Raw genomic sequence first — 25954 nt, 5'->3', positions numbered from 1 at the left:
ACTGAAATTGGCCGCACGCTAAATAGGACAATTGTAAGTCATCAAAAACGCCTCAATTGCTGCTAGGTGCTAATGACGTCAGCTCCCTCATCCCCCACCCATCCATCTCGTGCACACACTACTGTTTCTCCATTTCCGTTGTATACACACCATCTCTCCCCCGTGCTCCTGTTCACGACTCGTCATGTCATATCGTTGGGCCTTTGTGCTGAGAGCGAGAGAGAGCTGCTACACTGTACTCTCTGCGTTGGCTGCAGGCTGCGTAACCACCACCACCACCACCTCGTCGTCGTCGTCGAGCGTCGCATGACGCACGCGGCGGCAGCCATCAAGCCTTGCTCGTATCTTTTTTCGTCCATCGCTCCCACGCATGCCACGCACAGGCCACACCTTCTCGTACACTCGTATGCTTGCACGCTTGCAGACGGGCCGGGACGGGTCGAGCAGGATTCGCCCGTCGCCGTCGCTTTGCAGGCCATGCAGCCATGCGGACGACCGTCACTCGGCACCACTCTCTCTCTCTCGCCCCCTCGGCAGACGCTAACTGCCACCACCATGCCACCACCACCGATCACCACATCCGCCCAGGTCCCACAATTTCAGGCCAAGCGCCTTATTCCACTTTACCGGTATTATAGCCCTGTCGGCGGCCGCTAAACCTTTTGGGCTTCTCGGAGGACCGAGCGGGGACGACGATCGACCGCCGCATATGCATATATATGTTTGTCTGATCGCGCTCGGCCCCACGGAGGTACCGAGAGCGGGGTCATGGCGGCGACGAGAGGGTGACTCTGCAGGCCCATCACACGGCAATCGCCGGAGATTCCCGACGACGACGACGACGACGACGACGACGACGAGACACCGCTTCCTGAAACGGGACACATTGAAAGACTCCTCGTTCCAGATTCAAAACTCCTTTCTTTTTCATGTATCACTCTCCATTTCTCCTTGTCTCCTTGCCTCGTTCCAGATCCATCTCTCCCGAAAGCGATGCTGATATATGCTGACCATGCTTCAGCGCACACCAGCTGGGGGGTGGGGGTCACCTTGACTGATGGACTGATGGCACCACAATGGAAGCACACTGATCCCCCCCCCCCCCCCCCCCCCCCCCTCAGACGTCTTATATCCGACGCGTGACAATGGTGATGGGTTTGTACCCCTGCTATCACTGCCTCAGCATGAGGCCGACTCACCAAGCCATCAGTGGCAAACCCATCAGCTGGCACGCCTTCATGAACGCTGATCAGACTCTACTCGCGTGACTGGACCCTCGCACTTTGTACAAACATTGAGCTTGACATCGCATACACAGACCCACGCCATCGTATCTTTTGCGATGGAGCCAGGAAAGCAACCTCCACCACCATCCGACCAGGAGCCTCAGGCTCCGTCCGACCCCGCGACTCGTCCTCTTCCTCCCTCGTCTCCCCACCTCCCCCCGACCTTGCCGTCGCCGACCCGGGATGCAGCAACCGCCACCGCGAGGGCAGACGCCATCGTGGCCGCTGCAGGCCAAGTGGTCGATCCACACCGCGCCGACGCCGAGCGCAGGGCAAACTACGAAACCAGAGCCGACCTTGATGTAGCCTTTGCGTACTTTGAGGCATTGCGAGACACGGTACGTCCACACACACACACACACACACACACGGGCCTCCTTTACGTCCAAGATGCTGACATGGGTGGCAGAATGAATTGCACACTGCCTGGGAGGGACTGCTGGCGGCCGTGCTCGCCCAGCAGGTCATTGCACGGTGTGTTGTGCAAGGGTCATTTGCCGTAGCTGACCATGCAGCTGGAAAAAGAATGAGATAGCCGAGGGAAACAAGACGTCGGAGCGCTTTGTCAACACCGCTCGCGACCTGTGCAAGAATGTGGGTGGGCGCTGACGTTTACCTAAACACGCACCCAGAGCTGACCCTCTCCTATCCAGAAATTCCACTACGTCTTCAAGGTGCTCGAGCAAGAGACGTGGACCAGAATTATCAAAATCTGCATTGAGATTGCGTCTCCGCACCTGGACGGTACTCCCCAGCCATCTATCGAGTTTGTTAGGAATCGGCTCGCATGTACGTTCCCCCTTTCTCGTGCCCAACCTTTGCTGACTCTCCCTCCAGCCAGCGGCTACGTCCTGAGCGGTGTACCCCCTAACGGCTATGTCTTCCCAACCCAGTATGGCGAGGACGGCGCTCGCCTCGGTCTTCAGTCGTTTGCCCGTCCTCCCGTCGAGCACATCATGCCCGGCATGGACACCCTCCACCCCGAGCTGAACCCGCAAGACCGGCAGCCCCGGCCGATGGTCGAGCTGCTCGTCGCCAACGCCGGACCGTCACATACCAGGCCCACACCGGATCCTGCGCCCGAGGACGCGATCGCAGACTTTCTCGGCGAGCCGGCCGCAGGACCCGCCGAGCCGGCCATCAACACCGTCATCGCCACGCGCGACGCCGCTACGGCCCCCCGCCGCGCCCGAGAAGCCGACGCAGCGTACCAGCGCCTCGTGATCCGCGAGGTGGCCCGCCGCCAGCTGCAGGTTCTCAAGATCAAAAAGCTGCGCGACTTGCAGGCCCGCCAGCGCCTTTACCGGGCCCACTGGACCGCGGGGCGCGACGCCGCGTTCATGGCGGCCGCACGCAAACGGCGCGAGGTCAAGGAACGGAAAAGGGAGCTGGACGCACAGCGACACCGCAGCCATGGCGAGCACTATGTTGTCGACGTTCCGGCGCCGTGCTTGTCGCCCATGTGGCCCCGCGTTCCTCCACTCGGCGAGGCGGGCCCGGGACCAACGACCCAGAACGCAAGGGCGGCGAGGCAGGTGGATGCGAGAGCCAACATGGCCGAGGTGTACCGCGAGCTCGTGCAGCCTGTCCCCCGGCCGGAGTGGTACAACTTCACCACCCAGTCTGCTCTGGAGGCGCTCAACGGGGACGCGGAATGGGTGATGCGAAACCACCAAGGGTCAATCTCCGCGGGTGTGGCGGGTGCTCTGGACCTCATGCCGGACGTGTTCAACCCCCAGGAGATTGAGAATCCCGGTATCGAAGTGGGGCTCATCTTTGCGCCTCTGCCGCCTACCTCCGCACGCGCTGCCGAGACCGAGGATGTCGGCGAGGACGTCCCCGCGACCGAGACCGTGGTTGGCACTGAACCAGGTTCCATTCAACCGGCGGAGCCGCGTCCACGACCGGTTGTGGCACCGGCACCGGCACCACACCCAGCTCGGCCAGCTCCCCAGCAGCTGTCGCCAGCCGATCTGGCCCACCACGAGGCTGTTCAGCGCGCCCGACTCCAGCAGCTTTCAGACCGCGGCATTGTGGTCCCCGGCCATACCGCTGCGCCTACCAGCGACCTTGCGCCGGATCCTCGCGTGGGTCCAGAGACGGCCATCTCCCAGGCGGCCTCCCAGCATGTCGCCCAGACTGCGACCTTGCCTGGTCGCCATGTCGACATTGTCGAGCACGGCCAACAGAGCCAGCAGGTGCAGCAGCCTCTCGTCCGCTCGGCTCCAGCACCGGGCGCACGGCGCGCACGCCGGGCCAGAGTGGCAGCTCCAGACCACGACAACTCGCAGTCGGCGCCCGGGAACACTGCCGAACCCAAGCTGTACACCGCCGAGCAGTTATGGGCAGCGCAGTACATGTGCGAGAAGGGCTACGACGTTGGTGATGCTCCAGCGTCCGGCTCAGCAGCGCCGAGGCGGGTCTTCATGCCGATCAACGACCCGCAGACGATCGGCTTGACCCCCGGCCAGGAAGCGCTTCTCCAGTCCACTCGACCCCAGCGCGGGCCATTTGTGCTGCACCTAAACCTCGCGGACCCAGTCTATCAGCTGCCGGTGCCGCAGGAGCAGGGTGAGGGCCTGCTGGTTTCCCTTGACCAGCCAATCCCGGCGGTGGCTGCCGTCGAGGCGGCTACAGTTCCACCCCCGCACGCGAACGAGAGAGGCGACATGCCTTCTCGTCAGCAGAACCTGCCACACGCTGGCCCAGTGGCACAGGTGGTCGCTCCTCCTGTGCCGCCAATGGAGGTACAGCCCTCCGTGCTGCGTCGCGCGGCCCCTCTCGAGCGTCCTCGTCCTCCTATTCCGCACCCTCCCCTTCCGCACTCACACGTGCTGTGCGGTGCCGAGGTGAGGCGCACGGGGACCCTCCCCCGACGCGGCACACAGGACGTGGACATGTCCGAGCTGTTTACGCTGCCGCCCGAGATCCTCGCTCAAGGCGAACCGGTCGTGTTTGCCCCACGGGTCGCTGCGGCTCCGGCGCATGCCACGGCTCCGGATCAAGCATCGGCTGGGCAGCAGCAGCAGCAGCAGGTCCAGGACATGGGCTATGGCTCCGCCCCGCCGCCGCCGCCGCCTCCCCCTCCGCACGAGTCGTCCATGGCAGTGCCACAGGCTCCCCCCGAGCCACAGCTGCAACCCCTCTCGGACGAAGAGTTCGCCATGCTCGCCGCCCTTGCCATGCAAATCGAATACGATGACGTCCAGTGCGGTCCCCAGTACGACCCCCAGTACGAGCAGTTCCCGGCACAGCCTGCAGCTCCGTTTCACCCCCAGCCCCAGCCCCAGACCCAGCCACAGCCCACTGAAGCTCAGCTGGACACCGAGCGCCGCGCCGCCACTCTGGAAGGAGAAGTCAAGCTCGCGGAACGCCAGGCCCAGCGGCAGAAACGCGAGGCCAGGCGCGCCGCTGAGCGGGACGCGCGCGTCGCGCGCGGCGAACCGCCCAGCCCGCCCAAGAGGGTGTACAAGCGCAAGAACGCGCACCAGCGGACCGCGTCGGCGGCGTCCCAGGTGGCCCAGGACCAGCACCAGCACCAGGACGGAGACCGGGCCCAGGAGCAAGTGTCGGCCGTGCACGCGCAGGAGGTGCAGCAGCAGCAGGCGCTGGACCAGCAGGCGAGGATCTACGCGGTCCAGGCTGCGCGTATGCGCGAGGTCAGCCTGATGATGGGCGCGGTGCCACACTCGGACCAGGGCCAGCACCAGTACAAGCACCAGCACCAGCACCAGCTGCAGCCTCCGCCCGAGCTCACGCAGGAGGTGGTGCCCAACTATGGGGAGGTGGTCCACCAGGAGTACCCTGCTGCGATGCCTCAGCCCGACGTCCTCTTGTACACGGCTCAGCAAAACGCGAATCAACTCCAAGACACTACCTTTGTTCCTCCTCACCCCGTTCAGCATCAGGATTGGCAGCAGGGGACCGTTCAGCAGGACCCCAGCTACTATTCGCAACAGGCATTCCAGCAGCAGCAGCAGCAGCAGCAGCACATCTCGGATATCCAGCTGCACCCCCAGGCTGGAGCTCAACACGGCACAAACACGCACCAGGCTGCACAGCCGGCCAACTGGTGGATCAAGCAGGAGATGGTGGCCCCGCAGGGCCACACGGGCACCCCCATGAACGGTATCGGCCCTGTCGACCAGTTCCCCTCTGCTGTGCAGATGGAGCGCGAGTTTGCGGCGTATCAAGAGTCCGACTATCGCCAGCGCCTGGCGCTGGACGAGGCTACGGCGTACCTCGGCGCCCAGGTCAACGTTGCTCAGCCCCAGCACACATCGTTACTGCCACTGCAGCAGCCGTACCGCCCGTTCGACGTTTCGATGCCTGATCCGAGCACGTTGTTCCACAGCCCCTTTTCGGCAGACACGACTGCCATGGCTGGCTGGAGTGAGCCCATGTGGGACCCGCAGCAGGCCTCCTTGAGCGCGCCGCTGGTCGCCGATGCCGCATCGCCATACGTGGGGACACCAGCCAGTGCCGGTTGGGCTGCGCCTCAGTCTGCGTTCATGTCACCGGCCACGCAGGGCACACCGACGTGGTTTGACATGCCGCCGTCAGCGCCTGCGGGTACGCCGCACTTTCCGACGCCGCCGCCGCCGGTGATCGCCATCTCGGAGCCTGCCTCGCAACACCCGACGCCGCTGTCATACATGCCCACGCCGGTGCCCTTCGCCCTTGACTTTGTCCCGACGCCGCAGATGGCCATGTCGTCGCACGACTCGTCCACCCAGCCCACGCCGGTTATCGTCACGCCGGCGCCGCTGCCGCCCATGTTCACCCGCGAGGACATGGAGCGCGCCATGGGCGTGTCGCCGTCCATGCTTACCCCGTCGCCGATGGGATCGCCGTTCCCGCCCACCGTGGACGAGTACCGGGCCAGCCAGGGTGCTGCAAGTGGCAGTGGGAGTGACACTTTGGCCCCGCCTCCCAACATCGGCGGGGGATCGCGCAAGCGCACGCTGTCAGAGTATACCGCCAGCCCCGCCGCCGACGAGGGTGTCGAGGCTGCCGCGCCCGCACCGCCGGCGAAGAAGCGCAGGCCGTACACCAAGAAGGGAGACAAGGTAGACGCCGAGCCCAAGGCGAAACCCAAGCCCAAGCCCAAGCCCAAGACCATGCCGCGGCCCAAGAAGACGGTCGAATACACCAACGGACCCCAGCTCGCTGCGTTCCACGCGCGCAATGCGATCCAGGCATCGACCCAGAGTCAGTCGCAAGGCCTCTCGGGAGTCTCTGGCGTCGCCGGGGTCGCCGGCGTCGCGGGACCCAACCTCCCCGTCGCGTCACTGCACCCCAGCGCCGCCACGACCACTGCCAACCACGGCCACGCCCACGCTCCGGGCCAGCCGTCGCCGCGCCTCCCGCTCAACCAGAAGCAGCCCAATGCCACACAGGCCAGCGCACACTCCCACTTGACCTGACCTCTGCTGGCCGCTCGCCCTCGAGTTTGATGCTGGCACGTAGATGGTGTTCTTGTTATTGTCCATCCTGTATCCACCACCCGCTGTCTTGTATGTATCCATTTGTTTTGGCTCTCCCCGTCTGGGATAGACGGTGGCAGTGTTTGTGTCCGGAGAGTGCGAGTGCCACGGAGATCTGGAAGTGTACGACCACTCCCTGACCCTGGCCCGGCTTGACATTGATACCGCCAATGGCCAAAGGCCACTGGTCGCCGTCCATTCGGTGCTCGCTTGCACGGATATAACGTTTGCGTTCAGGCTCCAGATCCACCCACCGCGAGACCAGATGCCGATGCCGTCTGCAACTCTATGACCGCTCGGCTGCAATGGCACGACACGTCGATCGCAAGCTCCGGAAGACTGGGGATCACGGCCTTGACATGGCGGCATATACCCTGTTATCCGCCAACCGGCAAAACGCTTCCTGGAAACATGTAACGGGGAGGCTCTGTTTCCCTCTCAGGCCTCAGGACGCGAGGACGCGTATAGGACGTTTATTAGGCTGTATCAGGCGATCCCGGAGAGGCGTCAGCGTCTCAAGCGATGCACGCGACAGTGTGAGCAAGCACGTTGATCGTTGAGCGTGGCCTGGCCGCGCGACGATGGCGGTGCTCGTTTGCGCAAAGCCCATTAATGTCATCTTCCGTGTGCCTGTTTTGCCCGACATTGAGCGTGCAGAGATCTGATGGTTTCGTTTTCCACAGGTCCCCGCTGCAACGAAGGGTTCCTCAATCAAACCAGAATTTGGGCCAATGGTGCAATATGCTGTTATTACCCGCGCGGCTGCTGTTTAACCAGGTGCCGCAAAACACTACTGTTCTGTGCACGAATCGCAATGGAGAGATGTCTCGCGCTGCGCACGACGGGCCGATCTCCTCGTCCTCGTCTTCCTCCTCCTCCCCGCCAGTTGCACCGCGTGACGCGTTGAGGCGTGCGAAAGGTGGTGGCTTTTACGCCGGTGAAGCTGGAGGCTCGTGCACTCACGACGTCACTCCGCAGTCTTGTACTCTCCTGGAGCGGCGCCGTCGTGCAGGCGTGTGTGTGACGATCAAGAGATGCAGAGGACGACGAGGATGGTGAGCAGGTAGGCAGAAGAGCCTTGTGCGTCGCCGTGGTCTGTATGTGTCTCGCCGGGGGCTGTGCCAGCAAGATTAGATCACGGATCACGGATCGAAATCGACCTCTGTGGACTGTGGCACTTGATCGCGTCATGGCTGTTTCTAGGCCCGCCCTCATATCAACCTGGCTACTCTGAGCTGCTTGACGCCATGTACTGTATGCATGCAAGAGCACCCCATTCCCCACTGCAATGAACAAGCGCCACCTGGTGCACCTACAGTACGGTCCTGCCAGATGGGTGTGAAACGTCCTGGGCATGGCGACGCGGGACGCTCAAAAGGCTCGAAATAGCCTCGAGCACGTTACGCGCGTCGGTGATCGTGTGGGATCCCAATTTAGAACCGGCTGCCAGCACTACTTAACGGGTGCCAGCGATGCAGTTCGAGGCAGTCTCTCATCCCCAACTCGTTTCTCTTTCTTCCTCTCTCTCTCTCTCAACCCCACCCCAACCCCCTCCAACCTACATCCATCACCATGGGCTTCTCCGACTTCTTCCAGGGCCAGAACGACCAGTACCAGCAGCAGTCTGTGAGTAGTAGTGGCCCATTTGTCTTGTCGTGTCCGTCACCATCGCGCTTCTCGCTCACACGTTGTCGCAGGGCAACCAGGCCTCGATCACCCACGAGCTCCTCGGCGGTGCCGCTGCCTTTGAGGCCGCCAAGGCGTGAGTACATCCTCCTCTATAGATCCACCTCCCCTTCCCCCCATCGCCATCTCCATCACGAGTGCCACACTCTCAGTGGTGCCCCGCTGGCACAGGTAGCCATCGTGTGCCCTTTTACCCTGTCGCCACGTCCCCACGCACGCACTGTACCACCACCACTGTCTCTTCGTGCTCTCGAGTCACCCACTGACCCTCCTCAGCTACGAGAACCACGTGGCTGCCAACGGCGAGCCCTCGAGCCACGCCACCCGCAACGAGATCCTCGCTGGCTTCGCCGGTGCCTTCATCGACCGCGTGAGTAGTAGTAGTGCTTCTGGCATCTGGCGTTTGGCATCTCTGCCTCGATTCCTCTCTCCTTCCTTCATCCACAAGTCACTGACAACCACGCAGGAGGCCGAGACCCGTGGCCTGGACTTTATCGACCGCGAGAAGGCCAAGCGCGAGGCTCAGAACCAGCTCCAGCAGCAGTTCTAAGTTGCGTGCTCTAGCAACAGCCTCGCCTCGACACAGCACACCCACTTGACGAGTAGTGATGATGATAAACGAAGACTTGATGAAGGCAGTGAGAGAGAGCGAACGTGGCTGCGACCACTACATGACGCAGCAGCTAGGCAGGGTGCCAACTAATGTTCACTAACCAGAAGATTGTGAGCATACCAAAGTCCGGCTCGATCCTGTGTCCCCCTCGCTTGGGTCGGTCGACACCGCCGGCGACTTTGCCCCCATGTCCAGGGCACCATATGACCGAGAGGCGGGTGAGCAGGTTGCTCGCACCGCAGTATCGTCGTGCTGCCGAGCGCGTCGCAGAGGCAGTTGTTCGCTACTGCATGTTGCAGCTTGACGTCGAGGCCCAGACACCTGATTGCAGTCAATTGCTGTTGGCCCTCGGGGAGGGTGAGCACTGACTTGATGCGAGCAAAGGTTATCGCCATCGTGCCGACTACATCTGTCTGCACTGCCCGTCGCTTCCGGGGGTTACACGTCCCGAGTCGCCTGAAAACAGGGATGTCTCGTACGCCATCGATCGACCAACCCAACCCGTTACATGTTGGTCGCGCAATGGCACGCAAAAGTCCAGGGGTAGAGTGGTGCAGACGTGGCCAAACGTGGCCGCCTTTTTTCAGGCCTAGCAGTCTCTGATCTCTGATGCATCAAACGGGGGTGACCACGCACTGAAGCTGTGCCCTGCGGTCGAAACGCTCCTCGACGCTCCTTGACGCTCACGACGCGCTCACACCAGCGCGCAACCCTTGTGGTGATGAAAGAGGCGCCCGCCGGCGGGGCTGCGCACGGGGTCGACGGGGGGTCGCGCTGGCTGCGCAGGCCCAAACACGTCCTCTATAAATACCCATACCAAGCACCCATCTCTCTTTCTCTACTTTCCACCACCAACAACAACCAACTAGTCAACATGGGCCTCTTCGACCACCACAACGAGCAGTACCAGCAGTACTCGAACGTGAGTGCCGTCTAATCCCCCTAGAGCCTGGGGTACAGGCCCGCGGGTGATCGTCGTCGACGGTCCACCCCGCGCCCTCTACCCCACGTCTCTTGGCGCCAAGCTCCATCACTGACCCCACAGCCCTCGCACCCCGAGCACGAGGCCAAGCTCTCGCACGAGCTCATCGCCGGCGCTGCCGCCTACGAGGCCGCCAAGGCGTGAGTACATGGCAATAGTTGTAGATGGAAGCCCAGTACTGGTCTTTTGGGGGCAACGTGGACGTGGGTGCGAAAACGGCGCGCAGCAAAGGGTTGAAACTCCACGTCGATGGCTTGTTTCCCCAACCACCCTGCTGTGCCCACACGCCCGCCCACGCACCAACGACCAAACACTCGCGCCCACATCCAACCTCTTCTACCACGCACCAAGCTGACTTGATGTAGCTACGAGAACCACAACGCCAAGAACGGCCAGCCCTCGTCGCACGCCCAGGCCAAGCAGCTCCTCGCTGGCTTCGCCGGTGCCTTCATTGACCGCGTAAGTTGTTTCCCTGAGCGTTGAACATGGGTCGCGTCGCGGCTGTCCAACGCGACGGTCACATATCCTACCACCACACCATACTGACAACCACACAGGAGTTCGAGTCCAAGGGCCTCAACTTCCTCGACAAGGAGAAGGCCAAGCACCAGGGTAAGTTTTGGCCTGCAACTCCTTGCTTTGCTTTCGAAGAGACGCCATTTTCTGACAATCTATCCACAGCCCAGCAGCAGGCCGAGCAGCACGCCGGCAACCAGTGGTAAACAAACCACGTGTCGGTCTGTTTGCAGCACCAGTGTGTTTGCATAGCCTAGTTTAGCCCCGCACGCATGGGTGGCTGGGGTGTAGTTTGTTGAGACGATGCAGTTTGTGAAGTCTTCAACAGGGGCGTGTTCTGCTAGCTTGCTAGCAGCTCGCCGCACTGCGCATGGTGCCAGGATTTCCAGAACAAACGCACACCGTCGCCACTCGGGGACTTTTTTTGATGTTGATCGTTGATCGCTGATCGCTGATCCCAGATCTCGCTGCCGGCGTCGGCTACCATTTCGGAGGTCTCGGAATAGATGGCAAAATGTCGACATGTCCCACCAACTGGACATGACGCACACAGAGTGCAGCAGCTGACATGGTCGTGTTTGCCCCTTTCCAGGCCGGCGTGGACCCCCCAGCCACCCCCGCTCGGTGACTTGCACAGTGGGTTGCTCGCAGCTGCACCCAGTGCTCGGAATAGACATGGGTGAGGGGGTTGTTGCCGGCAAGCTCTGGTCCTTGCGTCCGTCCCGCACCGGCGTCTATGTACCGTACAAGAGCCACCTCTCGGCGACTAACACATCCGCATGTCCGTAACCCCGGTACAAGGGATAGATAGCGTTTCCCACGGACATCGCTGCCACGAATGGGCGTGGCGTCCATGTCTTGGATCACCTTGGCAGTCTACCTTCCATGTCAGTCAGTGACGACGATGTGTCCTTCCTGACTGGAGAAACAGGAGAGCTTGGCTACACACCTGTCACAGATTCGCTGGAGCTACGCAGTTGCAGTGGGAGACCTCACTTTATACAGTTGGTGTGGCCAAGGCCACATCCTCGAGGTCATGTGTTGGCGACATGCAGTGCCTGTCCCCTCCAATGTCGCTCGGCGACTCACTCTCCCGTTGTAGAACAACATGTGTCTCTCCATTCGGGGCCCTCACTCCACCTGGCAAACACAAGACATGGGGACCTCAATGTTTCGCAGCAAATGTGTTCCTTCCAGAAGAGCCGCACAGGGAGCAGCGACACAAGGTACGGCCAACAGTCGCGGTCGACGTCGCCGTCGCCGTCGTCGTAGTGCCGGCCGGTCACTGCTGGCGATGTACTACTACTGATACACCCCGAATGCCGCCCCAAGAGTACTATAGTACGTCAGAGTCCAGCCAGATATCGCAATCCCTCCCCAACAGATCAACAGAGGGTTAGTAGCGTGCGGACCGGGCCCAAGAGCCGCGGCTGCAGACGGATAACAGATAACAAACTAGACGAAAAGGATGCCGTTGGAAGCAAACAACAGCATGCCTTGTGCCTTTTGCCTCTTCTGCCTCTTGTGCCTCTTTGGCTTCTGGCCTTCTGGCCTTCTGGCCACTCCCAGAGGCGGGCCTGCCCGGCCCCCACATGCCGCCCGTGCCACCGCCCGGTCTCACACTTTACCGGCTAGCGATGTGCGGGATAAGTGTGCGGGCACGGAAAATGGTTAAAATGGAGCCATCCGTCGCACTGTCCCCCGCCCCGAGCGCTAGTCACGAGCGGGAGGCCGGGAGCGAGATACGTATCCTATACAATTCGTGCCGCTCGGCAGCACACCCTGGCATGTCATGGTGCACCTGTACCGCGCTCTGGCGTTGTTTGCCTTTGCCTTTGCCTTTGGTTTTGCTTTGGTTTTGGTTTTGGTTTTTTTTGTGGATTTTGCTTTTTTGGTCTTGCTCGCTTGCTGCTCCGTTGCGAGGTATGTGAATGTACCGCTGACGTAGGGACCCGCGCGCGGTGACAATAGCCAGACCGATCGACATGACGGCCGCCCCCATCTCATTGGGGGGGGCCGAGTCACTTGGCCACTTGCTCCAGCTCGAGCTCCGCCTTGCCCGTTCAAGATGTGCCATGTTGTCTCGCGTCCGACTCACATGACCCTAACACCCAAGCGACCGAGCGACCGTCCACACAAAAGAAAGAGACTGACGCTGTGCATGACGACTGTTTCATTTTTCTATTTCGTGCCCCAGCAGCTGCCGTGGGTGCGAGAGAGTGGGCGTTTGCCGTGTTGGGCTGGCGCGTCAGTCGCGTCCCGTCTCTCCCCTGCGCGTCCGTTGGATCTGTTGTGTACTGCCCGGCGAAGACCAGGAGGAGCAATCTGTTGCACCCACAAGGACTCTGCAACGAGGACGGGGAGGTGGGGGAAGCGTCGGGGGGGGGGGGACGGGAGTTGAGTGACCATTTGGCCGCACCGCAGATCACCGCAGACCGCAGGCGGCGTGAGCGCCACCCCACCGGGGGCTTGCCCGGCGCTCAAACACATGGCCCAGGTGGGCGGTAACATGTGATGAGGGGGTGATGGAGGACGGGTGGCGCCTCGCCGTAAGCGGCGGTGGGGGCGGCCCGTCCGACAAACCAGGCCGAACTATGTCCGTTCTTTGTAGCTGAAACCGAGACTGCGGGCATTTGGCACCATGAGGGCCACAGCCAAGGTGGGGAGAGAGAAGGGTGTGTGGAGTCGGGTGTGTCGGCGAGGTCAGATTTGCGCATGGATCCAAGGAGGAGCCAGTGGCCAGTGGTGAGGGCTGCTGGAGTGATGGCCACGACCGTCTGCTTAATGGCATGCAAAAAGCTCCTGGTGGCTGCACTGGCGCACTGGACAGCGGATGTGGCTTCAAAAAGGTTGAGAAAAGACTCAAAAATAATTCATCCACAAACTACTACACACTACTACTCCTTTACTGGGGCCAGACCCCGGGGCGACAATTACTGACCCTAACCAACGCTTTATAACAATCGTCCCGGACACTTGTTGCGAGAACGGGAACCATCGCTTAGACGGCGGCGGCAGCGTCGGTGGCAAGCTCCTCCTGGTGGCCAATCTTGCCGACCTTCTCGGGGGAGGTCGACTCGCGGCGCTCGACAAAGGTGGTGCTGGGCTGCCAGCCGGCGGACCTGCGGGGCGAGCCACACTCCTCCATCATGCGGTCGACCTGCTCGAGGGTGAGACCCTTGGTCTCCCAGACGAGGAGGTAGGCGTAGACGAAGCAACAGCAGCAGAGACCACCCCAGAGGAAGAAGACCTTGGAGCCCATGTTGGCACGGTCGGTGTCGACAAGGTAAGGGGTGATGACGGCGATGATGCAGTTCCAGAGCCAGTTGGAGGCGGTCGAGAGAGCGACACCACGGGCACGGATGGGGATGGGGAAGATCTCGCCAATGACGACCCAGGCGCCAGGGCCCCAGGTCGAGGCAAAGAAGAAGATGTAGATACAGATGAAGGCGATCTGGACCTTGGCAACGGTAGTGTCGTTGGGCTTGGCGGTACCGATGATGCCGACGATGAACTCGCAGATGAGCATGCCAAGGGCACCCCAGATGAGAAGAGGGCGACGACCGAAGCGCTCAATGGTCCAGAACGAAATGGGGGTCGAGCAGACGTTGACGAGGGTGGTAATGAGCGACATGAGGAAGGGGTTGGTGATGGTGCCGAGCGACTTGAAGAAGACGGTACCGAAGTAGAAGATGAAGTTGACACCGGTCCACTGCTGCATCATCTGCATCGAAGTGCCGAGAATGGTGAGACGGAGGTTCGAGTTGGGGCGCTTGAGACCACCCTTGAAGCAGGCAGCCCACGAGGCAAAGTACGAGTCGGCGGGGATGAGCGAGCGCTCGTACTCAAAGTTGGCAACGACCTCGGCGAGCTCGGACTGGATGTACTCCGAGTCCTCGGGCTGGCCACGGATACGGGCGAGAGCCTGGGCGGCCTTGTCGACACGGCCCTTCTTGACGAAGTAACGGGGCGACTCGGGGAGCATGAAGAGACCACCGGCGAGGATGATGGCCCAGGCGAACTGGATGCCGATGGGGATGCGGTACGAACCAGAGTCCATGCGGTCCTGGGTGGCGTAGTCGACGCACGAGGCGAGGAGGAGACCAATGGTGATGCAGAACTGGTAGCCAGAGACGAGAGCACCACGGACCTTGCGGGGAGCGATCTCGGACATGTAAAGAATGATGATGGCCGAGACGAAACCGACACCGACACCGGCAATGGCACGACCGACGACAAGGATCTGGTAGCCAGTGGTGGCGACCTGGAAGCAGATACCGGCGCAGAAGATGGCGCAACCGGCAATGATGGTGGTGCGACGGCCAAAGTAGTCGGCGAGGTCACCAGCGACAATGGCACCAATGAAGGTACCGGCGGAGAGAATCGAAGTAATGAGCGACTGCATCCACGAGGGGAGGACAAAGGCGGCGACCTCCTCGGCGGAGGCGTCGGGGCCAGGAATCGGGATGCCAGTGAACTGGTGGATCACATAGTCCATACCCATGACACCGGAAATGTAACCAGAGTCGCTGTGTAGGGGTCAGTAAAGGTGTGTCTTGTGTTGGTAGTGGGGTGGTTTTGCCGCTGGCCGCAAGGCAACTCACAAACCGAAGACTGTGAATGGCGTCAGCAAAACTGTTTTCTATGTTGACCCAAATGGTCACGCGAGGTACTCACAGATACCACCAAAGGCAGCGAAGGCACAGGCAAGGTAAGCCTTGACCGTGACGGGGGCCTCCACGCGGTCGGCCGCAGAGATGGTACCACCGGGCACTGAGGAGGGCAATGTCAGCCAAACAATCCAAAGAATTGGGCGCAAAGTGGCTGTCTGTGGTGACCAAAGACTCACTGATGGTGATGTGTTGGCTGTTTGTTAGTTGATTAAAGGGGGGCGCTCTTGCGGGGCCTGTCAAGACTCGATGGGGAGAGAGAGTTGAAAGGCGGGGAGGATGGGGATGAAGTGATGGTGGTAGGGCGAGCGTTATATATGTGAGTGATCACGGGGGGTCCCCGTGAGTGGTCGGGGTGGGGGGGGGGGGGGGGTGAGTGTTTTCCAGAGGCGGAAGAGACCAGTCAGCTGAGAACGCCGCGCCGCCGCACCAAGAGCACCTGGCCACCTGGGTGCTGCACCTGGCTTCTCGGTCCTAGTGCCGGGTTTGCGGACGGACGCGGTGAATCTTGCAGCGTGTGCGTTAGGTGGTGGGTTTCTCGCTCTCTTGTCTCTGTGGTGTGGTTCTGCCCTGATGCACGCCTTCGGCCTTGGGCCGAGAGGCGCGGGGGAGGGGCAGTGGGGCTTGCAGGCGGCCCCATTGAGAGACGGCTGGCAAGGGCGAGGCCTCTGGGACCCAAGAATCACACACTCTATGCATGGGAGCACATGGTGCGGACGGCGGGCGGTCAGCTGGTCACACCCGCGCACGCGGCAAACGACGGCAGGCAGAGGACCGAAGAGGAGGAGCATGCCACAAAACCATACCCCAGCCAGGGCACCACCATATGACGGCAAAGGGTCACCGATCCCCCCGAGGTGGCGAGGTCGTTTGGCCCCAGATCCCCCCTCCCCCAGAGGGCAGAGAGCCCCGTTGTGGCCCGTAGAGGGAGGCCCGGTCGATGCAACCGAGCGAGCTCGCTCGGTCTTCCTGCATGCACCCAGGCACTCTCTGCGAACCCCTCCCCCCCTCTGGGCCTCTGGCGACCCTGGCCTGCACATGGGCACACGCGCCGGTTGCACACCCTGGACACGGTTGTCTAGTCAGGGAAGGGAAACAAAACAACCAAATGGTCTCCCAAATAACTAAAAAAATCGAAAAAGCGGGGCAAAAAAGCCAGATTCAACGCGCGAGACGACGACGACGATGAGCGAATGGCCCCCGGATGGAGCACATATGAGAGATCCTATGACGGAGCCGGACGGCCGGAAACAGGAGAGAACAACAAAACGACGGCCATCACCGCATCCATCCTGACAAAGGGTTGTGTTCCACCCTCCTACCACAGCATCCCTCTCCCTACTGCAAATGCGGCGTGATCCCCGCGGATGCGCAGTCCTTTCTTTTCTTGTGCTTTTTTGGCACACAGTGGTCCCCGACGATCCCTCCTAACAATGGAAAAAGGTTGCAACACTTGGCACAATGAAGCGGACGTGTCCAGCGGGGCGATCGTAGCCGCGGCTACGACATGGCCCTCCAATGCTATCACCGAGACACGACTAACCACCGATGCCATCATGCTGTACATCAAACACGGACCCGCGCCGGAGTGTCAAACGTCGGTGCAGCACCGGTGAAACCGGTAATGCTTGGCCGTATGCGCGGCTGACAGCCCACGCTACGGTTAGCGAAGTCACGCCACGCCGCCTCCGGCGCCTCCCCGTGGTCGTCTACCCCGTACACATGTTCAACGCCGCACCAAAGCAGCGCACGGGTATGTGTGAGAACCCTGGGGGTCGAGAGTCTTTTACGGAGAGGCTGCGACAATATTTTTTTGGGCTTTCCTCTCAGTCAGCAACATTCCGTTTCAAACGCGCTGGGGCCAGTGACACGCACGGCTGTGACTGGCTGACAGCATGTGCCCACCTACTGTTTTTTTTTTTGCTTCGGCGCTGCAACAGCCGGCTTCCGGCTTCTGGGAAACAAGAGAGGTGGTGTCTCGCCTCTGTTGCGTGGCGGTCGGACGCTGCCGAGTTGCGGCCCGATCAGGCACTGTGCGCATGGCCACATCCACCCGCCGGATACTGTGCGCCGATGTCGCATCCCTGGCCATCACATGGGCCCATGCTGGCAGCTGGCAGCAACCTCTGTCCACTCGAACCTCCTTGTTCATTGGACCCTCGTACCCACCTGACAGCGGCATCCGTGACATCCCTGTACCCCCCCTGTGCGAACAACCCTTTGTGGGGGGGGGCGACGCTTTACCGATGGCCCTGTTTCTCGCAGCCGCCAAGCGGTTCTTTACAGATTTCCAGCGAAAATTACAGACACCGTCGACCAAGAATGGATCTTCCACTGCCCCCCCCCACCGGCGGCAACCGCTGGAGGCACCGGCATGGGCACGACACCTGTTCCACATCCTCGATCCCTCGACTCGTGTGAGACCTACCTAGCTGCGCACAAGACGAACAGCTCCTCTCCGAATCCCCGAAAGCCCCTCCTCTCGCTCCCGTAGCCCTCCTCCTAGTACAGGGACGCGGTCTAAACCACGGAAAAATTATACCAAACAAGAGTACGCCAGGTAACTCGAACCACACAAACGAGAACCTGGTATGCAGCGCGCAAACCCGAACAGCTGGTCCTGCTGGCCATACACACGAGGCCTGGACAACGGCCGGGGCATACGCGTGTCTCCGTCTCCGGCCCGCCGCGCCCCGCAGAACCTCCACAGTGGCACAGTGGGCGCGCGCGATTATTTTGCTCATTGCCTTGTTCTTCCAGCAGAAGTTTTCATTGTAGCGTCTGCGCAGTTCATTGTTGGCACCCAAGTCTACCCGCACCCCCCAGAACAATACGCGGCATGAGAAATGCACCTCTGCGTATAGCACAGACGGACACTTGCGTAACGCTTTACGTGTTCCAGGCGCCGCAAAGTTCCCGCCACAGTGCCAAATCGATGAATTGCTTCTGTGTTCTTGGAACACGGTTTGCCGTCCCCCCAGTCGCCCCCTGCCCATCCTCCGCACTCCGCGGTGACATCCCCGGCCGTGGTGGGCACCCACGGACCTCCCCAACGGGCCCACGGAGCAGTGCTCTGGGGGGGCGAGGGGCGAGGGAGCCACACACGAGTAGACGGCCCCCGTACCAACAATGCTTGCCGGCTATAACCATACATGGAGGCTTGTCCGGCACGATCGGGATGCCGAGCCTACCGACTGCGGGAACCGGGGTACTCAGGACAAGAGAGGACACGCGCAAAGGGTGGGGAAGACCCCGTGTGCAGCCATGGTGGCGTCGGCTGTATGGCTCCTGGGGTGGAGGGGTATGTGAATGTCGTGCTACACCACTCGTTTGTCAGGTTAGACCCGTCTACCAGTTCCCGGAAGCGAGGGGGCTTCATTGACCGCGCAGTTGACAGCCGCGGGGCAACGACGGGGTTGCGGAGCGAGGCGACACGGGCAAACGAGAACGCCGCTGACTGGCCGTCGAGACCAACAGCCGTTTGCATGCGCCCCAGGCGGCTCCGTGTTGCCCCGTTGCTGCCAACATCGTGGCTTGTTGCGAGCAACCCCAATGGCACACACAACACAATGGCACAATTGGCCAGTTGCCCTGCAAGACGTGAGAGTCTACCGAGCAGCCCGCTCGGTAAGCCCCCCGTAGCTCACCGAACGATCACCGCGGGAGCGCCGACGTGGTGTGCATATGGTCAGCGCCACAACGGCGCCAGCCCCGACTTTGTTCGGCGCCACGTTTGCTCGTGATCAGCAAAGACGCCGCCGCGGGCGGGTGGAGTGGGAACAAGTTGGTCCTGCGCAATTCCAAATAGAACCCAGGTTCATGCAGGAAACAACGTGCCAAGTATGGGAAGCTCCATGGTGCCCACTTGCGTCAGGTGGGGCCTTGGAGGGCTGCCGGGGTTGCATGGGGCGCCGCTGTTCAGACAATTGTCGTTTGAGTGTAAAGAGTATATCATTAGTGTTCAGGGCAGATCCTTGTCATGACGATGACCATCCGGATCAGGCCACCGGGCCGCCGGCAGTGGAGTAGGACACAACATTCCGCTTTACGTGACAGAGCGTATGTGAGGCTGGCGTAAGGTGCTTGCGGCAGTGGACAGCGGCCCGTCAGCTTTGCAATTCTGCACCCACAGTTGTGTCTTTCGGTCCCCCCTGTCTCTCTCATGTCAACCTCCCTGCTCCCAGGTCCCGGACTGCATTCGGCTAACTAGATCCCAACGGAGGGTATGTGGCTTTGAGGTGCGCGGAGTAACGCCAACAACGAGGGGTTGCACACCCGTCACCTTCTGCACTCCAGAATTGATGTGGGGCAAGCTGCGCACGTACTTCTGGGGGCCTTGATTGGTATAAGGCTGCCATGGTGAGGCGGCATTGACACGAGCCAGGAGATCCCTTGGCCAGACCCCCTGACCAGACCGCGCTTTCACCGAGGCAAAGGTCGGTGAAATGGTCGGTGAGCTCGTGCCTCAACAGAACATTCCAACTGGCACATATGCGCCAGCAGGCGATCGACGAGGGCGCTGCAAGCATCCTAGGAGAAGCGGCATTGAAACGAGGCCCTTGATAATGCCGCCCACCCTCTTTAGGTGTTGCTGACCGAACTCCACCTCGGTGAAATGGTCGGTGGGCCGAGACCTTTTCAGTGTAGACAACTGAAAGCAACGGATCCACTCCCCCCGTCGATCGATAAGCGGGGCCAGGCACGGATCGGGTTGGGGCATTGGGGGGTTTTTAGTGCCCGCAGGCACCGTGGGGGCTCTGTTGATAATGGTGATGACGGCAGAAGGTTGCTGTCGACGAGAGCAAAAATAAGCAAGCAGTGGCGGGGGACGCCCACTCGTGCACGGGACTGTGGCAGGAGCACCGATGGAAGAGAAACCCGACTCGTGTACCCAGCCAGGTGAACTGAGCCGGTTCTAGTTTCTCTATGAGTATAAAACCCATGCGGGCCGTGTTCATTGGAAACCCAGATCACTGTTCGCTTCATTGACCTCTAGCTCATAATGGTCTTCTTTAAGACTCTGGTGGTCAGCGCCCTGCTGACCGTCGCCCGCGCCGCCCTCGACATCTCCAATCCCGCCGGTCTCATGGTGGGTGTGGCTCGTGTCGATATTACTCCTCCCGTCAACCCGGGCTGGCTGCCTCTGGACGAGTACGACCACGAGAAGCTGTACGTCCGCGCCATCGTCTTCTCCAACAACAACGAGACCGCCGCCATCATCGGTTGTGACCTGAGCAACATCGAAGAGCTGGTCTACCAGGATGCCGCAGCCCAGGTTGCCGAGTTGCTCGACATCCCCGTCTCCAACATCATTCTTTCGTCCACCCACACCCACGGCGCCTCACCCGCTGGTATCGGACTCTTCTTCACGTCTGAAAACTACGGCTACTACGAGGTTCCCGGCGCTGCTGTCGAGGCCGTCAAGATCGCCATGTCCAAGATGGAACCCGCCATGGTTGGCTACAACACTGGCTCTGCGCACCCCAACGCCAACCGCGACGCCATCAGTCCCGTTACTGGCCTGTGGACCGAGGCTGTCAACCTCACCGCTCCTGCCGACCGCGAGGTCGAGGTACTCACCTTTGTCCGCCCCAACGGCTCCGCTATTGCTTCCTACACCTCGTACGCCATGCACCCCGTCGCATCGTACCTCACCGGCTACACCAGTGCCGATTGGCCAGGAGCGATGATGCGCTGGATCGAAAAGGCATTCCCCGGAGACGTCGTCGCCATCTACTCGCAGCAGGCCTCTGGCGACGTCAACCCCCGTTGGCTCCGCACCACCACCAACGATCTGCTCTCCATGCGCCTTGCCAACATCACGGGCTACGATGTCGACCACGAGACGATCGAAGTGGCCGTACGCAACCGTTCGCTACCCATCGCGCGCGCCGATCCTGTCTACATTCGCCAAGTGTTCACCCAGATCGAGGCTCTCGGGATCATCGTTGCCGAAGAGGTCATCCGCGTCATGGGCGAGACTAATGACTGGGACTCGAACCCCACCATCTGGAGCAAGCAGCAGAACGTCTCCTGCCCCGGCCGCAAGCGCCTCGACAACTCGACTTACAACCGTGCCGGCCACCCGGGCGTGTACAACACCACCAACGTCGCCCCCATTCAGATCCGCACCGGTGTGCTCGGCATCGGAGACAAGATCCTCGTCACCGTCGGTGCTGAGATCTACACCCGCATCGGTTGGCGCATCAAGGCCATGGCTCCCATGCTCAAGACCATGCTCGTCACCATGTCCAACGGCAAGGCCCCCTCGGGCTACATCCCCGACACCGAGTCGTGGTCGCACCTCACCTTTGAGGTGCTCGGTTCCAACCTCCTCCCCGGATCGTGCGCCGAGGACAGCATTTCTCAGAGTCTCACAGACCTCGCGTCAGAGTACAAACAGCGAATCTCGAATAATACATCTCAATAAACTCCCGTAAACTGCGGAGTGGTGGCAGATCCGCCGGCTAGCCACTGGTACCACTCGTCATACTATAAATGTCTACGGAATCACAAGGAATAAAATTGCGTGTTTATAACGTGGTTGCACTGTACTTTTGTGTGAACCGAAATATATTGACAAAAGTGTTTCGTGATGTTTGTCGGCCTAGCTGCATGTTAGCTGCATATTCGAACAGAGAAAAGTGCGGTCCAAGAGACCTATACGCATATTGGGACGGAGCATGCTCTGGATCTTTGGGTCCAGTCGACGCCACACCACGGCACCACTGACTGTCTCACATTGTCGGTCACAGAATGGCATTCCGCACTCTTTGATCGCACCAGCATCAAGTTCGCCCGGCAACACTTCCCGATAGATGCCGAAAAAAGTGGCTGGAGAATATGCAGCAACCTTAATTGCGCAGGTGGGACAGGCTGTATTAAGCTACTGTTGATGCCCAATTATTTTCATTTTTATTTACGAAAAACACAGAGGCCACAAACGAGCGTCCTCAGTGGCTGAAGCCCCGTGTCACGATAGGTCGTGTGACACCCGCCACACGACGCTGGGTTGTTGGTTCAGAGCACAAGACGGCCCGTCAATTGTTGCCTTCGCAGTCCAGGGTGCGCCCCACGACAACTCCAGCCGTCGTTGGTAATAGCAACACTGTGTCCTGTAGGGCGTGGGGTTTGCAACAGACGGAGTCAAATACTGGCCGTGCCACCACCCCACGCGGTCATCTGCAATCAAAGTCCACTCAGAACACTGGGGCCTGCTCTCGGTAGTCTGAAGGCGCAGAACACAGCTGCCCTCATCCCAAGACCGAGTGTTGGAACGACGTCGAGGCCGAGGAGTCACGACATGTCATGAACATACAAGAGCCATTTATGAAACGGTCGGGTGCCTGCTTCAACGAGGCACACCTCGGTCTTCATTTGGCCGCGTGCCCACATTCCTGAAGTCTCTGTCGAACACTTCACCAGGCACATCGTCTGGATTGTGGTCATCTTATGGGTACTGTGTCGGCCGACTAACGCAGGAATCGGTAGTCGAGACAGCGAATACAACAGAGGGTTCGTCTTTGTACTCTTCGAGCAGCCCACGATCGAAGACCAGCCACGCAAAACAATTTCAGGGGGGTTTGTTCCAGCGACGGTGGCCAGGTACCAAGACCGAGGCAAAGGGACGAGCAGCTAACCTTCCAAGAAACGCCTTCCTGAAGTAGCCGTGTTCTGTCACCCCCAAATCTCCCAACAATGCAAGAGCAGGACACTCCACGGCTGTGGTTGTCCGGTCCTTTGACCAGCAGCCAAGCTCCACGTCGACCCGCACCTTCGCTTGAGAAGAGACGGGTCTCTCACCCGTCCATTTACGAATTAGCTGTAAGGCAGTAGGGGGTGTGGCGGTTTGACGCTGCGAAACAATGCGTTTCCTCTCGGTGATGATGACGACGTTCGGAGCTTGTCATAGCACACCCATGTCTGTTGACAGTATAAAGCATACATGGGCTAGCTGCTGCACCATGCCAACCTGACCTTCCAGTCGTTCATCCCGTTCTGAGTCAGATATCGCGATAATGCTGTTCGCCATCTCGCTCCTGTCGCTGGGCACGCTGGCCCTCGCCCGTCCGTCCGCCCCCAGGTCGTTGTCGTGTACGGCTGCCACTTTCGAGGCATTCCTTGCCAGCAGTAACATCACGGCCACGGTCAACTCGGCCCAGGCTATCGCTGCCAACGGCACTTTTGAGGTCACCAACAACACCGCGTACCCCAGCTCCCCAACCAAGTTGCAGGCCCTGTGTGCCGTCGAGGTCAACGTGACCTCGGAGGCTGGCACGCACTACAGCTTCGGCCTCTTTCTGCCTGATGCCTGGAACAACCGCTTCCTGTACGTTTTACGACCTGCTGGTAGTGATCGATGAGCGCATGCTGATGGCGGAAACAGAGCGGTTGGCAACGGCGGTTATGCCGGTGGCATCAACTACATTGACATGGGCGCTGGCGCTGGCTACGGCTTTGCCGTCATGTCCACCGATACTGGCCACAGCGGTGGATTCCAGGAGACAGCGTGGGCTTACAACAACACCGAGTCCATCACCGACTGGGGATGGCGCGCCATGCACGGTTCGACTGTCGCCTCCAAGGCCTTGATCAACGCCTGGTACGGCAGCGCTTCCGAGTACAACTACTTTAGCGGATGTTCCGTCGGTGGTCGCCAGGGTCTCCGCGCTCTGCAGCTGTTCCCCGAGGACTTTGACGGCGTCTCGGCTGGCGCGCCAGCTTGGTGGACCACCCACAACCAGCTGTGGGCAGTTAAGACGCTGACGTACAACTACCCGGCCAACGCAAGCCACTTCATCCCGTCCAGCATGTTCAACGTGATCGGCGCCGAGGTCATCAAGCAGTGTGACCCGCAGGACGGGGTGACCGACACCATCATCTCGGACCCCTTCCGCTGCAACTTCAACCCGTTGACCTTGCTCTGCGCTCCCAATGTCACCGAGTCGTGCCTGATCCCCGACCAGATCGAGACGCTGAACAAGATTTACAACGACTGGGTTGAGACCAACCAGACGTATGTCTTCTCGCATCTCCTTCTTGGCACCGAGGCCTCGTGGAACAACGACGTGGGCACCGGTTCGCTCGCGACCCTCGAGAGCCAGTCGGGCTTTGCCCAGGATCTCATGCAGCTCGGCGACAGCTGGACCTTTGAGGACCTGACCATCGAGACTGTCGAGCTTGCCGATGAGATCAACCCGGGAAACGCGACCGCCGACGATTTTGACCTCTCGCCCTTCTACAACCGCGGCGGCAAGCTGATCCACCACCACGGTCTTTCTGACGGAACGCTCGCCACAGGCAGCAGCCTGTACTTTTACACCCACGTCGTGCGGGCCATCTGGGAGCACGGCATCGACGTCGACGACTTTTACCGCCTGTTCCTTATCCCCGGCATGGAACACTGCCAGAGCACGCCCAGCAACATGAACGCTCCCTGGTACATTGCCGGCGCCAACCAGCCTGCGTCCATCAGCACGTCTCTGCACAGCGTGCCCTGCTTCAGCGACGCCAAGCACGATGTCATCCTCGCCCTCATGGCGTGGGTCGAGAACGGCACCGCGCCAGACAGCATCATCGCCACCAAGTGGGTCGACGACAACACCCAGGCCGAGGTGTCCAGGCAGCGTCCCATTTGCCCCTACCCCAAGGAGGCCAAGTACAACGGTACCGGCGACGTTGACTCGGCTGACAGCTGGGAGTGTGCCACCCTCTACTAAAGTTATCAATTCAGGCGCGTGCCAAACATCGTGATGAGTGCCAAACAGCCACAAACGGTTATTCCTTCCGTACATCCATTGCGAGCCCTATGTCATGTCTTCCCAACGAACAGCCGCTTGTGAGCATCCCGTCAGCTGGGCAGGCACAATACAGTTCCAGATGGATGACATCGTGCTGCCGATGAACACACATAGTTGTTGCAAGCGGCATGGTCAGAATTGCAAACCTCGACAATTTGGCACACAGTATCGGCCCCCCACCGCTTCTCACACAAACTGTCTTGTGTGTGCGATGGGGGTCGGCACGCGATCCGCGCGTCTTATCGGTGCGGGTGCGGGGCGGGCCACCACACACTAAGACATCCCGGCCGCCGGCAGTGGTAGTGCGACATACGTCGGCGCCGCTCCGTGGTCTGTGAGATCTGTGTTGCACCATGCGATCGTGTGGGGGTTGGGGTTAATCACACGCCCAAACGTTCGGCGGCTGCCGCCTGCCGCTACATGCCGCCGCAGTCGCCTCTTAGTGTGTTTTTCTGTTGTCGTTGCCGCTTCTGCGGGACTGCCTTGGCCTCGAGCACATGTTTTGGGGGGGCCGGGTGTGCGAAAGTACCCCTCATTCGAGGAATGGTGATGTTCTCACCTTCACCGGCGCTGGGATGGGGGCGGAACCCACGTCACCGATATCCGGGCATTACATAAAGTCTGGAAGGTCAATACGGGATATGGTGGTCGCAGCGGTCGTAGGGTAATCTGTTGTCGGACTTGGGCCGTTCATAACCGCAACCGAACACATCTGCGGCATACGTAACCACGCATCTGCGATCTGCTTGTATGATCGCCCATGCTGCAGATGCAGATGTGGATATGTGGCACATGTGCACCACGTGCCACTGCTTGATGACATATGCCACCCCCACACCGCCAAGACCGCCGTCGTTCGGATCTTCGGTCAGAGTCGATCCCACCCCGCACCCCGCAACAGACCCCCACATTCAC

The 25954-nt window shown here is 60.5% G+C and overlaps 6 protein-coding genes across 6 annotated transcripts; 5 read left to right on the top strand and 1 right to left on the bottom strand.

Moving 5' to 3' along the window:
* Positions 1 to 1342: 1342 nt before the first annotated feature.
* On the top strand, positions 1343 to 6712 carry EHS24_008895 (uncharacterized protein; the record flags this gene model as incomplete). The annotated part of the gene is made up of 5 exons (XM_028624194.1): positions 1343 to 1624; positions 1696 to 1760; positions 1802 to 1880; positions 1940 to 2075; positions 2124 to 6712. The coding sequence occupies 5 exons, from the start codon at positions 1343 to 1345 to the stop codon at positions 6710 to 6712; spliced, it is 5151 nt and encodes a 1716-aa protein (XP_028475266.1).
* Positions 6713 to 8344: 1632 nt separating this feature from the next.
* Positions 8345 to 9008, top strand: EHS24_008894 (uncharacterized protein; the record flags this gene model as incomplete). The annotated part of the gene is made up of 4 exons (XM_028624193.1): positions 8345 to 8398; positions 8470 to 8534; positions 8735 to 8828; positions 8925 to 9008. The coding sequence occupies 4 exons, from the start codon at positions 8345 to 8347 to the stop codon at positions 9006 to 9008; spliced, it is 297 nt and encodes a 98-aa protein (XP_028475265.1).
* A 937-nt stretch (positions 9009 to 9945) lies between these two features.
* On the top strand, positions 9946 to 10775 carry EHS24_008893 (uncharacterized protein; the record flags this gene model as incomplete). Its single annotated transcript, XM_028624192.1, has 5 exons — positions 9946 to 9993; positions 10117 to 10193; positions 10419 to 10512; positions 10611 to 10665; positions 10735 to 10775. The coding sequence occupies 5 exons, from the start codon at positions 9946 to 9948 to the stop codon at positions 10773 to 10775; spliced, it is 315 nt and encodes a 104-aa protein (XP_028475264.1).
* Positions 10776 to 13570: 2795 nt separating this feature from the next.
* Positions 13571 to 16748, bottom strand: EHS24_008892 (uncharacterized protein; the record flags this gene model as incomplete). The annotated part of the gene is made up of 5 exons (XM_028624191.1): positions 13571 to 15098; positions 15174 to 15183; positions 15247 to 15342; positions 15419 to 15435; positions 16744 to 16748. 5 exons carry the CDS (start codon positions 16746 to 16748, stop codon positions 13571 to 13573), a joined length of 1656 nt encoding a protein of 551 aa, XP_028475263.1.
* A 3493-nt stretch (positions 16749 to 20241) lies between these two features.
* On the top strand, positions 20242 to 21669 carry EHS24_008891 (uncharacterized protein; the record flags this gene model as incomplete). The annotated part of the gene is made up of 1 exon (XM_028624190.1): positions 20242 to 21669. One exon carries the CDS (start codon positions 20242 to 20244, stop codon positions 21667 to 21669), a length of 1428 nt encoding a protein of 475 aa, XP_028475262.1.
* Positions 21670 to 23257: 1588 nt separating this feature from the next.
* Positions 23258 to 24958, top strand: EHS24_008890 (uncharacterized protein; the record flags this gene model as incomplete). Its single annotated transcript, XM_028624189.1, has 2 exons — positions 23258 to 23568; positions 23626 to 24958. The coding sequence occupies 2 exons, from the start codon at positions 23258 to 23260 to the stop codon at positions 24956 to 24958; spliced, it is 1644 nt and encodes a 547-aa protein (XP_028475261.1).
* Positions 24959 to 25954: the final 996 nt, after the last annotated feature.

The sequence above is a fragment of the Apiotrichum porosum genome (genome assembly GCF_003942205.1).
Source record: "Apiotrichum porosum strain DSM 27194 chromosome Unknown scaffold_8, whole genome shotgun sequence".
NCBI lineage: Eukaryota > Fungi > Basidiomycota > Tremellomycetes > Trichosporonales > Trichosporonaceae > Apiotrichum > Apiotrichum porosum.
The sequence above is the reverse complement of the archived record's forward strand: the minus strand, read 5'-3'. Positions and strand labels throughout refer to the sequence as shown.